The sequence below is a fragment of the Parus major genome, chromosome 3 (genome assembly GCF_001522545.3).
Source record: "Parus major isolate Abel chromosome 3, Parus_major1.1, whole genome shotgun sequence".
Lineage (NCBI taxonomy): Eukaryota > Metazoa > Chordata > Aves > Passeriformes > Paridae > Parus > Parus major.
In genome coordinates, this window is record NC_031770.1 from 89,000,944 (window position 1) to 89,017,093 (window position 16,150).

At 37.2% G+C, this 16,150-nt stretch overlaps 1 protein-coding gene across 2 annotated transcripts in view; it reads left to right on the forward strand.

The window, feature by feature from the left end:
* The window catches only part of BMP5 (bone morphogenetic protein 5), a 55,797-nt gene that overhangs the window by 26,371 nt on the left and 13,276 nt on the right, over positions 1-16,150 (forward strand). For both annotated transcript variants that reach the window (XM_015620335.2, XM_015620336.1), the window contains 2 exons: positions 4,589-4,737; positions 15,206-15,403. In XM_015620335.2, coding sequence (XP_015475821.1) covers positions 4,589-4,737; positions 15,206-15,403 — 347 coding nt within the window. The remainder of the gene's footprint in view (positions 1-4,588; positions 4,738-15,205; positions 15,404-16,150) is intronic.

Consider the following 16,150-nt stretch of genomic DNA (forward strand, 5'->3'; position numbering starts at 1 on the left):
TGAAGAAAACAATGTGGGATTTTTTTTTATTTTTATTTTTTTTAACCTCTATCTTCAGCTTCCCAAAAATTCTTTTAACATAGGTTCTAGAAAAAACTTCTTGGAAGAAGGAATGAAGCAGGAAGGAACAAAACACATCTTTTTAAAGAGCACAGGTGAAGCCTAAGGTGATGAAAGCTCTTCACCTGAGAACTCAGATTTTTTTTAATGAACTAATGGGAAAAGTTATTTGTTCTAATACTTTTGATGTTTTCTTTTGAAGTTTTTGGATATTTTCACAGTAGATGGTTTGTATTCTATTTTAGAGGAAGCAAAACTGTTTACCACTCTGATGAAAATCAGTTAATATTATCTGACTTGTTCAAATGACAGCTGTGTCTGAAAAAGCATTAAACAATGCTTTTGAGTTCTTTCAAGGCAGAAACAGAAATTTATAAATGCTTTATATTTGCATTTACAGTTATAAAAGCCCCATGTCTTCTAATGGAAGCATGATGCTGAAAGGAGGAACAGGCAAGGATATATCATTGCATTTAATTTCATCAGTGTAACTACAGAAACTTCAGATGTAGACTTAGTGTTTCTCTCCTGTTGTTGATTTTGAAAGTTTCTACTCATATGTACAGATACTGTAGACAACTGCCTCAGTGAAACAGGATGGAAAAAGACCACAAGCTCTTCACTGTTCAAATTAGAAACAATAACATTTTTCCACAAGCCCCTTGCTGTCTCCAGACTGGAGACCCCAAGATGAGGTCCCAGATTTATTTACTTTTTTTCCAACAAAGCCACATATTTTGCTTTTGGGCTCAGATTTCACTTGTGATTTTCTTTTTGTCACCTCAGGTTTGTTCTACATATGTACATGAAGTTTTAGGTGCAAAATTTCTAGAAGTTGCAACTACAGAATGGGAGAGTGAGAGAACTGTGAAGATGGGGAGACACTGGAAAATGCTGCCCACTTATGTTGTGAATTCCACATTCCTGGAAGCTCTCAAGGCCAGGCTGGGTGGGGCTTTGAGCCACATGCCCAAGTGTAAGGTGTCCCTGCCCATGGCAGGCGGTTGGGACTGGATGGTCTTTAAGGTCCCTTCCACCCCAAACCTTTCTCTGATTCTATGATTCTGTAATGTCCCACAGCCTTCAGTAGTGACATTCCACAGCACAACTGCTCCTCCACCCTTCTTTGCTTTGAGCAGGAAACACAGGTGTCTGACAGGGCACTGAAATGACAAACACAGTCCTGCTATGCTTTCAGGGAAGGAGTGCCCAGGTTCAGGGTTTCCAAGTTGCATACTAAGGTCTGTGCTGTAGTCTCAGGCATTTTCTTTCTCTATGGCAGCGTGGCTACTGAAGTGTGTGTGTTTAATTCCCTTGGAGTTTGCTGAAGTTCCTTTGGGATTGTAGTTTTCTATTCAGTCTAAGGAAGCATGTACAGTGTGGCCCATAGCAGGCTGACTTCCTATGGAGCCCCACCATGGACTCCTACCTGGATCTGCTCTCAAGGCAAAGGCAAATATTGCCCAACATGCCAAATAGTTGTTCATGATTTGGTGGCAGCTAGCCATTAATTTAAGAAAACCCTGGGGGCTTTCCCCCCATTAGGGAATGCTCAAGTGGCAGTAAAATACAAAAGCAGGTTTCCAGAATGAGGCTAAACAGCATTATTGTCATGGCCTATTACACCATAATGATTATTTGATCTGATTGAGAACTGTTCTGAGTTTCAAGGAACATGCAGATGGTTTGTTCCACCTTTACTTCCTTAAGTGCCCCAGGAGATGTGGAGCTTCTTAGACATACTGCCTGCAGCCTCTTTGGTGAAATTCTTGTCTGTGGTAGAATTTCTCCTGTAGGAAACTGATCACTGGGCACCAGACTGTAATCACTAAACTTAAACAGCCTCTGTAAACATAAAGCAAATCAGCTGTATTCTGCCTGAATGTATTCACTGTTACATTTCAGCCTATTTATGACATAATGCTTAAGGTTTTTATTATGTATTATGGACTATTTTTAAAATAGAAATGCATTTTAAAATTCAGCCCAAATTTTAGGCTGTTTTTCATTTTAAGTGTGATTGCACAGAATAAAGGAAAATTTTAAAATTAAAAATGTCACAAAATGTGATGAGAAGCTGGAATAAATGAATGACATAAGCTAATGGGGGAGCCCTGCTCCCAGAGCTCCTGCTGCCTTCTCAGGGATCAGGTTTTTACCCTGTATCTGTACCAGTTGTGAAAGAAGTTGTTTTTTTTCCCTGGAAAGTACTTTGAATTTCTGTAGTAACATGCTGTTATGTGGGCTAAAGCATTAGTATTGGTCCAGATACATTTCTCTATTCTTCTATGTGTTCTCAGGAATCTTCTCTGGTTTTCTCTAGGTATCCCCAACTCATTTTTGTTTCATTTGCTGAGTTAATGAGTAAAAGCAATCTTTAAAGTCTCTTTAAAGTTTATTGCCTTACCTAGATCACTATACTTGCAGGGTGACAGAAAAGTAATTGATGTATCAATACCAAAGTACTTTAGTTTGAGTTTTTGCTGCAGGACAAAGCAAAAAAGTCACATTGAGGAAAAATTTGTCCTTCATAGGAATTTCTGGACTATACCATTAGTAGTGCCTTATTCTGATTTGGCATGGGAAACATTGTGACTTTTAGAACATTAGGTATCTGTCCTGGATTTGGAATGGAAAGACTCTATATGAGAAAACAATTATGTATTCTAGAAGGTGAAAAGACAAGGGTGGAATTATTTCACTGTGGTATTGTAGTATTTTATATTCCAAACACTTCTACAGTTTTATATTAAACCTACTGAGTGATGCAGAAGTACTTCTAAATAAACATCTCAAAGACAATTACAGTCAGAATTAAACTTTTCATGTTTAAAGTTCTGATAAAAATGCTTATTAGAAGAAAAAAGTTGGCATTTAAGACTCCAGAGGGTACTATTTATGAGCTTGTGGGACATTGTTAATTTGTTCAGTGCTAACATAGCAGGTCAGGTTCTTTTGAATTGTAAGATTTTCTTCATGTTAACTCCAGAGGGGGAATGTAGGTTTTCTCCTTGTGTGGTCACCACCACAGTTCTACTAGAATGGAAGTGATAAGACCTCAGCAAAAGATTATCTTTTAACAGAACAAAAAAAAGTGACTTTAAAAAAAGCCCTTTCAATTCCTTAATTTTTTTTGTTAAATAACCTTCCTTTATAATTTCTGAGCTCTTTAGCCTGATTTTTCAGATATATCTCACATGTAAGTAAACATATGCTTGTCATAGTTCCCTTGGTCTTATTTTCCTCAGTATTTAGCAATCAGAGTTTCAAAAAGTGCATTTGATGCTTTTTTCATTATCAGGCCTTCTAGGTGCATTTACCATGTTTAGATAAGACAGGAACTTTCTAAGGTGTTGTTGTGATTAAACACTGTAAGAATACAGTGACAAGACAGTAGCTATTTTAAATCCACTTTTATAAAGAGCCTGTTCCTATGGTCTGTAATTCCCCTTTAAGCATATATTCATTCTGTCTTTAAGGCAACAGTGCAATTCTGAGATCTATGTGAGCCAAGTCTGCCTTTAGCTGACTTTTACAGTAAAAAATTAGAATTAACCATTTTTTTCTTGTATCTTATTCTTTTGGCTACTGTTTATGGCATAAAAGAAATAGGTTTCTATAACTATAGATTTAGGTTTAAAAGATTAAATGGTGAAAACAGTTTTTAATAATGCATGCTGCTTTGTAGAAGCGTGTAAAATGAAACTGATGAGAGTTAAATATCTTGGGCTTAGTCTGGTCATTGTAGTAAATTATTTGTAATACAGATGATGATCTGGAACCAATTGTGTCACAAGATACGTGAAAACAGAACAAATAAATGACCCATGCTAAAAATTTGGTAACACAATTATACTAACTCCCCTGAGCAGCCCTTCTGAATTACTGGAAGATTTCATGGGAACCAATTTGAAAATATACCAGGAAACTGAGGGTTAAAATGTAATAATTATATTATTGAATGGATATGTTATTTCTGCTTTGATATAGAGAATTATTTTCTAAACATCTGTAGTAATATGAAACGGTCTGAACTGCCATCTATTCATGTTTTGTCATAGGATACAGCTGCCGTCACGTTATTAACAACAGATCTTTTCAGCAATGTTATGCCTCTGAGTTTTAGTTGAAATTGGAAAGCGATTTTGACATTTTTTTATCTTTTATGCTGAAAAGTTTATAAAAGTGAATCTTCCTGATATATCCTGATGTTGAAAGATGAATTTTCTTATACACAGCCTCAGTTATGTATTTTGTTATGTAGTTATATCAGGAAGTTGTATTTTTCAGATTTTCCAGAGCTATCGATTTTATATGCTGAAACCCATTTCAGAAAGGCCTCTTAGGGGAAATACCTGCATTATACTTAACAACTACTTGTTAGCTACAGCACATGCTGTACTGTGTCATAATGAGGATATGTCAAAGCATTATTAACTTGGACTCCAAGAAGTTAATGTCAGCAAGAAAATTAGGGACAAAGGTAAAAATATTTGAATGCCTTGACTCTCTATTTTCTTTAACTTAGGGATGCAGACTTGTTCCTGTTAGACACAAGAAAAGCTCAAGCTTCTGATGTGGGCTGGTTTGTCTTTGACATTACTGTGACCAGCAACCACTGGGTGATTAATCCACAGAACAACCTGGGCTTGCAACTCTGCGCTGAAACCGGGGACGGTAAGATCGAAACTATAGATCATAACGCCATGTGTGCTCTTGCCAAACCTTGCTGGGACTTTTTTTCTGGATGGGTGTTTTTTAACTTGTCTGGGTGACAATTCACTGAGAGTTTATAAACAAATAACACAAACCTTATCCTGCTGTTGTTGTGGTCTGCAAATTTTCTAGTATTTTCAATATATTTCAATATATTTCTATATATTTCTATATTTCAATTCTTTAGAATATGTCAATTATAAAACTAACATAATCAAGTGAAATTGGATTCAGGATAAGAGCTCCTACATACAAAATTGAGTTCCATTTTAATGTCCTACTACTGATGATTACATTTAGGAAACTCAGGCGGATTTGCAGAACTTCTTGGGCTGAAGCATGGAGAAAGTTATAAAATAAACCTCAGAGCCATTCAGAAGGTATAGCAGCTGTTGATACTGATCTTGAAGAAAGGGTAACAATAGGGTAATGTGGGAACTGGTTTTCTTTCATTTGAAAAAAAGTTATGTTTTTTATCTTGAAATAGGTTTAAAATTTGAAATCTTGAAAATTTTGGTTAGCTAAAAGTTAGAAAAAAACCACTATCAAAACTGAAGTTTTGAGCTGTGAGGGTTATAGTACAAATTTACTGGGCTACTGCATTATTCATAGTTATGCTCTTCATAAAATTTGAAAATGCCTCTCAATGCAAAACAATATTTTTAGAATAAATGTTCTTTACTTAGACTTCTTTAGAAACTAATAAAAAGAGACTTATATACTGTTTTTTCTGTGATGGTTCACTTAATCCATACCACTTTACAAGCAAACTCAGATTTAACTCTTTTTGTCAAAAAGCTTTTTATGTCAGAGGTCAAGGGATCTATGATGCCAGTTAATCTAAACCTTAGCTGACATAATGTTAATGAGTAGCAGAAGAAACCCTGGTGTAAGGATTAATATTTTTTCCTTCTTTGTTCTGGCTACATTTTCTCCTTGGTTTTGATCTAAATTCTCCCTCAGGCTCAGCTGGGCTGTGAACAAAGCGTCTCATACTTTTTCAGCAAGTGCCCTGGCTGCTGGAGAGTTAAGCAAAAATCTGTCCTTTAGGCAGGATGCTTAAAAGGAGTCTGGCAGGCTTGCACAGAAGCTCATGGCCATTTCATCTAATGTTACCTGTACAGTCAGAGTACAGTCAGTGGACAAGGGGGGCACCAGTGCAAAGTAGACTGCATTGTTGCTGCCTTCACCCAGCCTTCAAAGGCACCACTCCTGAGCCTGGGCTGCAAGGGGAGTAGATCTCTTAGGCAGCCTGGTTTAGTGAGGCCATTTTAAAGCTCTTACAATGCTGGGGAGGTGACACCTCCGTCAGGAATCCAAATTAGGTGGGCTGGCTTCTGGCCAGATTTCCTGCTCCAGAATAAACTCCATCCTTGACCTTTTTTTTTTTTTTTTTTTTTTTTTTTTTTTTTTTTCAGGAGATTTGAACACAGAAATTGTTGAAAATTAAATATCCATGAAAGGCATTCATTAAGAAACACTGCAACCAGCAATTTGTTGGTTCTAGCCTCAAAATTACATCCATTTGGTAAACTACAGGAAAGTTTGTATGGGTAAAAGGAAACCTTTTGGTTAATACACTGAAAGAAATTGTAAAAGAATAGCTCACATAAATATTTCCACTGTCCTACTCCCAAGATCAGAAAGGTGATAGATAATTTTCTATTTTAAATTCCAAAACCACAAACAACTTTACCTTTTGCACGTTATCTATTTGACTTATGAAGGAATTTGCTTTTTTCCCTCACTTTCTATTCCCTTTTTCAGTTTATTCATACAAGCAGTTCACTTCTAGGGGCTAAAGTTTTCAAAACTATCAGATAGACCTGTGCTACATCACTTCAGCTTAGCACAAGCAAAATCATCCTTTCATGCTCTTACAATTTTGCTCTTAAGGCTTTGATTATTTTTATTGGGTTGCTGTTACTTCTGGAAACTATTAGAAACACCAGCAGTTGAATGACACATTTGTGTACAGATGGAACATGAATTTTTATACGACTCAGTATGTAGTGGACTCGGTTTGTAACCCAGAGAACCGCACCCACCTTTCCTCCAACCAGTTCTCTGTGAGAGCTCAGGGACTGCTTCAAATCAACCGAAAAACCTTCCCTTGGCTCGAGTCAACTTCAGCCCATGCAGGTCTGAAGCACATTTCTTCATGCCTCCAGCTGTCAGCCAAGTTTACAGGAGGTATAGTACTTCTGTCCCCATAACTGGGGAGATATTTATGATAAGACCTGATCCATTAACCTTTCTATTGTAACAGATAATTAAACTAAATGGGATTCTGTTAAGTAAGAGGATCCCTGATCGAGTTATTCCGGTGCTACACTAGGGTCCTGGATAATCAAGTCTGTAAATACATACTAATTTTTAGATTTATTCATACAGCCAATATGGGGCACCAATAGTTGCTGAGATTCCAGGGTGCTACTATATTGTTATCACTATCATTAAAAGCAGTCTTTCTTACAGTTACCTATCAGAGATGTTTTAGGCAATAACTTGTGTAGAGATATTTTTTTGCAACCCTGAAGATTGTGTACAAATAGTAATAGTAATAGTAATAGTAATAATAATGTCTACATAAGGAATAAAAAAATATAACTATTTAATTTAACAGTGTGAAAAAAAATAAATCTTTGGAAAAATGTCTGGTTGTTGCAATTCATGTTTTTCCCCCTTTGAAAATCCTGAAAAAAAGTAAAAAAAGCCACATGACATTGGAATGTGTTTTATTTTTTCTTTAGGACAGTATTTGGTATCATACGTCTCATTTTAGCATGAAATGTAGTCTTTTTCTCTTAATGGGACATTTTATTTTGAACAGTAAGAATAAAGGTTTGCATGACACATATGGAAACTGTCAACATATAATGCACTGTTTCCCTGAGGCTGTGGTAAATTAAGGATCAGGTTTTTTTGATTCTCTTTTTTAGTGTATCCTCAGTATTCTGCAGCATCCCCTTTTGGCTGATTCCCTGCTTTTGACACCAAAACTCTCTGTTGTGATTCAAATGAGAGGTGATCATTTTCATGATGATGGATGCATTGGTGTTAGATGAATTGCAGCATAAAATCAATAGAGATGCACAAACAAATTGAAAAGCTCCATGCAGCCTTTCCCCATATATATACACCACGTCTCCTAAGACTTAAAATTTGTTCTAGTGAATCAGCATCTTTGTCTTAACATTCAGCATTTTTATAAGTAGATATTAGCAGTTGTCTGAATATCACTGTTGCTGAAGGGGTATAAACAGCTACAAGAGTAATCCTTTTTCTGTCACTGCTCAGGAGAACCTAGAGTTGTTTACAGAGAATGGGAGAGGGAGATAATGTGCAATGTGATTGGTGGTGATCTGCAGAATAAAATAGATTCTAAATACACAGCTCCCAATACAACATCCTGAGTAGCCCCACAGTCATGTAGTTCTGTGCCTTTTATTAGGTTACAGCAGCTCTCACTTATTTTAAATCTACCAGCACACCAGAGGGGAGGAAACTGGTGTCAACTTTGAAAAAACAAAGAAGATTAAGATTTCTGTTATCACATAGCGCCATAGAAGTTTTATTTGGGCTTTCCTTCTTTTTGAGGTGGGCAGGCAGCAGGAACCCCCAGCTCCCAGACACTGGCTCTTACTTCAAGTATTTTTTTTTCCCTCAGAGCAAAATCAAACTTGAAAAAAATAGATTCCTCAATCCAGGTGAAGCCTGTGGAAGGCCAGTTCTCCCTTCAGCATGAATTTGGGTACTCTCTGGTGTGTGTCCCCTGGAAGGGAATTTGTTTCTTAACTTAACATGCTGCATGAAGGATTGGTGAATATCTCCAGAGATGCTGGGGAAGAAAAGGAAAAACACAGTCTCTCTTTTTTAGTCTCTCTTCCTTTTAACCTAGATCTTCCAAGGTGCCTTTATCCAACTAAGCCTTCAGAAAGGCAGCTTTCTTGGTGTGGCATGGAGTAGCTGGTTTGCTTTCAAGCCATGGCAACCTGTGGCAGCACTCTGGCCTCTTCATGTGTTTGTACTTGTACTTCATGTATATTTGATGTTGTTTTGGCCTCACCATTACCACACTAAATGTCATCAATTTATCCTACAGCTGACCCCAGACAACCTTGGCACCTCACTTACATGACCATGGTAGCTATCAAGTACTCTGGAGGATGCTGCTGGGGTGTTACCTTTAAACCTCTTGATGGATCTGGCATTTACAAGTCAAAGTACGAGGGGCAATTTCACCTTCATTACTATCCTTATAGTAAAGGAACTTAGGAAATATGTATTTATATTGACACATATATATAGACTTTGGCAGGCAATAGCTCTGACTAAATTCTGAGCCATCTGGAAGCCATATAGCCATGTTAGCACAGCACTGAACCAGAGCTAATACATCCTGCCCCTCAGCAGGTTTTATTAGCTTGGGCTCAGACACTGCCTAAGCACAGCTACATTCATTTCTGGTTCAGAGCTGACTTTGGCCAAACTTGCACTAGTTTTAAATTAAACATGTTCAGGAATACTGTGGTGTGCAACAAGCTGGAGGGATGAGTCTCTCAGTCTCCAAAACAGGGTGGTCCCATGACAGCTGCCCTCATGAGAAAGGTGCAGTGCTGCAGTGCTGCCTTGAGGTTCTGTTGACTCCGTGGTGGAGCTGGCACAGGGTGTAAATGCACCAGGAGCACACTCCCACCCTGAGCAGAGCGGATGATCCAGTTCCAGCACTGTTTAATTTGCTCAGATAGGTGAAACCACGTTTCCATTTGGGTCACAAACATGATCTGCATATTGTTGGCTTGTAGCAAGTGAACACACCTTTTGTTAGTAAGGGCACGCTCAATTTAAGCAGAAGAGCCAAGGAGGGGAGTGAAATGGGCTCCCAACCCTTCTCCTACCACCACTGGTGCACACTGGTCCTGGCTGTACAGCTGTGCAAATCACCCCACACCCTGCTTCCCAGACAGATGAAGGATACATCTGCTTCTCAACACCATTACTTTAGAGATAATGACATTTGTGTTCCATTCCATTCAGAAGGCTTTTATCCATTTTATTCTTTGGTGGATGACCAATTAATCTAATCTCTCCTTGTTTTATTGTCTTCCTGAACACATTTTTTAATGGTGGAGAAAAGCCCCAGGACTCCCACAAGCCACTCAAAGTTTAAGTGCATTAACTTGAAAGGATAAATCACATACTTTGAGCATTTTTTTGTATAATTACATCTGATTTTTTGCGTAAGCGTATATAGTACTGCCATATTATACATATACATATTATACAGCATATCCTTGTGTTCCCAAGTGCTTTCTTCAAGAGCTTTGTGAATACCAAAATTAGCAGAAAAAGATATCCAAAATTCCTTCAAATGAACAGAGTAAAAACAACTAAATGTAAGATTTGACAAAGAATAGATTAATCTTGTCTTGACTAAAGCTGTGAAACCTAGGAAAGGCAGAGCAGGACATCCAAGACCACCCATTTTTCAGAATTCCTTAAAGCCTCCAGGGAGAAGAAGAGTTAATAAAACACATAAAGATTGTCTCAAAAGCATATTTTATGTTGTTATAGATAAATGTGTCCACCAAAGGAAAAGCTTGCACAACAGTTTATGTAGATAATACAATAGAGACAATAAAAAATACTTTAGAGTTGGAGTGTTGAGAATGTGTTATATAAGGACCATCACATCGCTGTTATTAGCTTTTCTCTCGCCCTTTTAAAAAATAATTTTATGTAGCTAAGCTCTACCTCAATTTTTTTGTTTCAAATCCCATTGCTCTCAAGCGTACTGTTCAGCATGAGAAACCACAAAAGTTTCTCTCTAATTTTGAAAACTACTGTGTGAGCTTTCATAGTCAGAGCCTATGGGCCTTTATTTTTCTCAAATGTTAAATGTTATTGGACCCTGGATGATCAGGATCTTTCTTTTTTCCCAAACCTCATTTCAAATTTCACTCCCCAAATGAAGGAAATCATAGGTGTGGCATTGGAATTTTAATTTATTTTTCAGCAAACGCTGTTGAAATGAATTCCCAGAATCACTACATCTTTCATTTCTAAGTACATTTCTAAGGACAAATATGTAAAATTATTACCAAAATAACTACTGTGACCTAGCAGTAGTGGTTAATCTGTAAAACGTGTTTTGTGACTTCTTGAACACTTTTGAAAGTAAATAAGTTCTTGTTTTTCATAACAAAATGAGTGGTTTGGTGCAGGCTGATGACTCAGGACAAAATAATGGATTTTGGAATTACTCATTGTTCTGTGTTGCCAGTGTAAATCTGGCTAGGATGCATAATGACTGAAAGCTCTTGCAAAATAAATGTCTGATCGATATTTTACTTAAAATATATATCTCTGAGGAGATAAAGCCAAGGCATAGATCCTACTGTCATTGGCATACACACTGGCAGTCTCAGAAAAAGTCAGCTTTCTGAATGTTATGAAAAACAAGGGTATGTCTCCAGGTCAAGACTGCAAGACAGATCGTTATTGAAAGCTTGAAGGGCTCTTGCATTTCCATTTGGAGCAGCTGGGGGGGAAATGAACTTTTAAGATGGAATTCCATCAGTTCATGAGAAGAACTGTATAATGTGACTGCATGTGACAGCACTGAAGCAGACACAGTGACACAGCAAATACCTCTGCAGTTATCATCCTGAGTGCTATTCCTGTTCTGTGGCTGAAAAAACAAAAAGCACAAAGTTGTCAGGATTGTTGAGACAGGACCTTTTCATAAGCTGTACTTCACAGTTATTTTTGCAGCAGCGACTCCTTTATGATGAGGGGAGAGAATGTGAAAAGGCAAATAGCATTCATTCAGTTCAGTCAGTCAAACCCAAACTTCCATGCAAGCTTTTATGCAAACAGCTAAGGGCACTTTACTATCAAATAGCATAAAAGCCAAAAAGAAGTTTAAATGCCAAGTCAAACAAATATGTCTTGCCAAAGACTCAGAATCCTATGAATAAGGACTAAGGAGTTCAGCAAATTTGAAACATAATGCTTTAAATAAGCCTTAGTCTCCAAATATACCTGCCAATATGCAGAAGAGATAATTAATCGTCTGAGCACTATTGAGAAGTGCATGCCAGAATGTGAAGAATACAAAGGATCTGGACTATCACTGCACAGAGTAAATCTATCCATTTTGGGTTTTTTTCTAGGTGCAGGGTCATTTCAGTGGCTAAGTTCAGTGGAGCAGGCATTAGCAGATTGCTGGTTGCTTGCATGTTCTTCTGCAATCTGAAGAAAACTTTTGAAATCCTCAGAATTAAACATATGATGGAAGGGCAAAACCAAACCCATTTTTCAGAATGCTTGACAACATTGTTCAGAGATGCTCAAGAGAAGCAGAAAGACAAACCTTGCTGGTTTTGCTTTATGAGTTTCATCTGGCTGAAGCTCCAAGTGTAGTTAAGCAGGTCAGCCTGAGTCATTCAGTTGACTTTAGAAAGTATTGCTTCAGTGCCACAGTATGGAACAACTACATGCCTTGGAGACCTGGATTTTCAGTTGTCATTGAAGCCATGAGTTTTCTAAATGCTTACAAGAAATGATAGATTAAAATCACTTACAAAAATGAAGCCCATGAATGCTTTTTGCTACAAGGGGGAATTCAGGATAGATTAATTTTATTTTTTTTTTAAGGTATTCTGAAATTGACACTACAAACAAAAATAAGGACTACCTAACAAGACCATGGCACACACAGTTGAGTTACTGATGTGGCAGAAAGCATGGTGCTTTTCAGAGGCAGAATGCTTTGAAATACCTCCTGTTTAAGAAGGGGCAATGCCTTTTAGACTGAAGGCAAATATACCACAGTACACAATTTTTTAAATTTTTTTTTTTTCTTTTTTTTCTTTCTTTTTTTTTTTTTTTTTAATAAAGGATAATAGAAGTTCTGTAAATGAAAACTTTCTTTTGAAAAGGAGCAATCTAAAATGGAGACAACATATGTAGTTTGAATTTCCAAACCAAACAGAACAGAGATCCTCCTCAGAAGAAATATAGCGTCTCAAGGGCAGTGTATATTTTGATTGCTTCGTCTTCTGAAAGCTGCAGTTAAGCTAAGGTATATGATAAACTGAGAGAGAAAAGTTTAACTATGCAGCCACAGGAGTCAATAAAAGTTTTCCTCTGCACTAGAAGCAGATCCAGTGCATATACCATGCATGAGTTGAACAAATGGGTCCTAAAATCTTATGCTGGTTGCTCTGAAAATCAAGCACATAAAGGAATATAGTCACATAAGCTGTTTCTCTGTTTAAAAAGGCTGTGGGTTACAGGATTAATTTTTTATAGTATATCTCTATACCCTGGATAACCAAGTAAGCCTTAACTTGTGGAATCTTAATAGCCATCTTATTGCTGAAGTCTAAAGGAAACCCAGAGGAAACTTAATAATATTAAAAGTTATTTTAAAGGGAGTTCACATTGGTTTGAAGGATATTTTTCTTCGCACACAATATCCACCATTGTAAATTCAGAGAACCTATATTTAAATTCAGAAAAGCTTCACACACCTTTACAGTTCTCAATATATAAATCTAATAGTATTCTTAAAATGTCCACCAGTAAAGCATTAATATTCTACAGATAAAATTAAAATTCTCAAAGTCATTGGAACAAAAAATAAAGAAAAATAGTAAAAATATTCCCTCTAGAAATGAAGGGAAATGTGGAACTTTGTGGTAAGAAGCTAGCTTGTCCACGTGGTTATGAATAGAGAATAGCGTGTACAGTTTTTCATATCTGACTTGCAACAGAAGATTGGAACATATAAAAATTAATGTTACTGAATTATTTAATAGTAACTCAAACACATGAAAAGAAGAATTAAAAAAACACAAGACTAAAAAGGCATTTAAAATGAAATCAGAAGCTTCAACAAATATATTTTTCCCTTGCAGTCAAAAAAGTAATTATCAAAATTGTTCAGAATATGTTGCCAATTACTCTGCTCCACAACTGCTAACTTTCTCAGTTCTTCTCTTGCCTTTGCTGGGCTCTCTGTCACTGGAAACATCTTAAACCAATTTAAAGTGCTACACCTGAATAAACATGTTGTAAAAGTGTTTATGTATTGAAGTGGGTCAGTTCAAGGTATGGTATTTGGCTGGAACTTCTAATTTCTCTTTTTACTGCAAAAGGGCTGCCAGAAGGAGGAAGTCTGAGCTGAATTAATACATTTGTTACAGTGGAAGTAGAATGGAAACTACTTTAACCACAAATCAAACTGCCTCTTTCATTTACGCCAGTGATAGAGTTTTTTTAAGAAATATAGACTCTGGCGTGCAGCCACTGTAAGTTTGTGTTTGAAAAAGAAACCTATATGCTGATTTCTATAAGGTTTACTCCTATGAATGTTTTCAAATTCTTTTTTCAGGGTGATTGTGTTAACAGCATTACACATTTGTGAGGCAGATGCTCCTTCTTTGGGCACGTAACAAATTTTCCGGTGGGTTTAGAAGAATCCTGAGGCGCCCCGGTGCCGCCCGGCGTGCGGTGCCAGTGCCCATACCTTCCCGTTTAAAGGACCTCTGTGTCCCCACCCTGCACAGCTGCACAGCTTCACATGACACTGTCTCATTTTCTGACGCTTGAAGGGCTCTGCATAATACACGTACGCACAAAAGTGTTTATGCTGCCAAAATAAATTCTGTTAAGAGTGAGGGTTTATTTGCTAAAATGTCACTGATGCAGTTTCAGTGACTTGATTTGCTTTCCTTTCTTTCAGTGAGGTTTAGACCACATAATATAGTGAGGTTACCACACAGTCCTGACTGAACAAATATTTTAAAGAAATATGCACATCCCCTGGGAACAGAACCAGAGTCAATAATACACATATTTCAAACTCTCTTCTCTTGAACAACTGAATGGCTTCCTACCTTTAGTGGTGAATGAACATCAGTTTAAGTAACACTGGACAATATTTGTTTTTAAAGCAGAATTATATTTATTTTCTACACTTCTATTTGCTACTGGTTTGCTTTGGGGATATAAGCTTCCACATCCCACTGAAACTATGCAAAATTAGAAGACCACATTACATTATCTTTTCTATATAAAACAGGTTTTAGTGGGTTCACTTTTTTTCCAGTGCTATAGATGTATGCATAAGACTGAATTAAAACACTTCTGTAATGAATAAGATATATAGTACACAGAGACTGCAATTTTATGCAATAAGAAATTGTACCTGTAAAAGTTGTTGGAGCTTTTGTAAATTGTTGAGCTTTCTGTCTTTTTAATTCTGCTCAACAAAATGTGAATAAGATTCTTAATCATGTAAATTAAGGATTGAAGCAAATTCCTCGCTATTCAGGATTCAGTCAGCAATTGAACTCCTGCTGTGGCTTTGGGAGGGACACAAGTTCACCTTTTAACTTGCAATTTCCATTGCTTTTAGGTCGAAGTATCAATGTTAAATCTGCTGGCCTGGTTGGAAGACATGGGCCTCAGTCAAAGCAACCGTTCATGGTTGCATTCTTCAAGGCAAGTGAAGTGCTTTTCCGCTCTGTCCGAGCAGCCAACAACAAAAGGAAAAATCAGAACCGCAACAAATCCAGCAGTCAACAGGAGTCCTCCAGGATGCCCAGCGTTGGGGGTAAGATGGAGCTATGACTTACTGCTCTTTTTATAGGAGGTATGGGCACCTGCTCAAACGCAATGCAGTCACATCAGCTCAAAAAGGTGCTGCTCACTTGCTGAACTGTCAGAAGCAGTGTTCCCACTCCTCTTTTGTTATGTTGGCCCTGGGTGTGATCTACCTTCTGTAAGTCAGATCAGTTACATGTACATTGTGGGCCGCAGGAGGGTGAAATGAACAACTAGTTTAAGAAAGGCTGTGTCTGAGCTTGAACCTAAGCCTACTCAGTATGCAACTGGATGATATCTTTGCTATGCATAAGTAAAAGATAGAGGTAAAGGAAATGATTGCACCCCTACTACTTGTCTAGGAAGCCAAGATGAAACATAAAAATCTCTGTACTGGAAATGAGGAAGCTTAACCAATCTGAAAAATCATAAACTGTTTAGAAGTTCAGACCAGCTGACAAGTAATGATGTAAATATAAAATATATTCCTCTATGGAATGAATTTGGTCCTTACCTGAAAGATACTGACAATAATGCACATGAAAACGTCCTTAATCTCTTTAGAGTCCAGAGAAATTATGTTCCATTTTTTCCTGAAACAATCTTTTCAGCTGAAGGCAAAGTCACCTTCTATATATTCTCACTTTTGAACAAACATTTCTCCTTTTTGGGAAAAGGGTGTGAAAGTGTTTCTTTCTAGAAGCATGACAGATTTAGTAACAGCATATGAAAACCTTAATGTAAGTGCTGCTCTTAA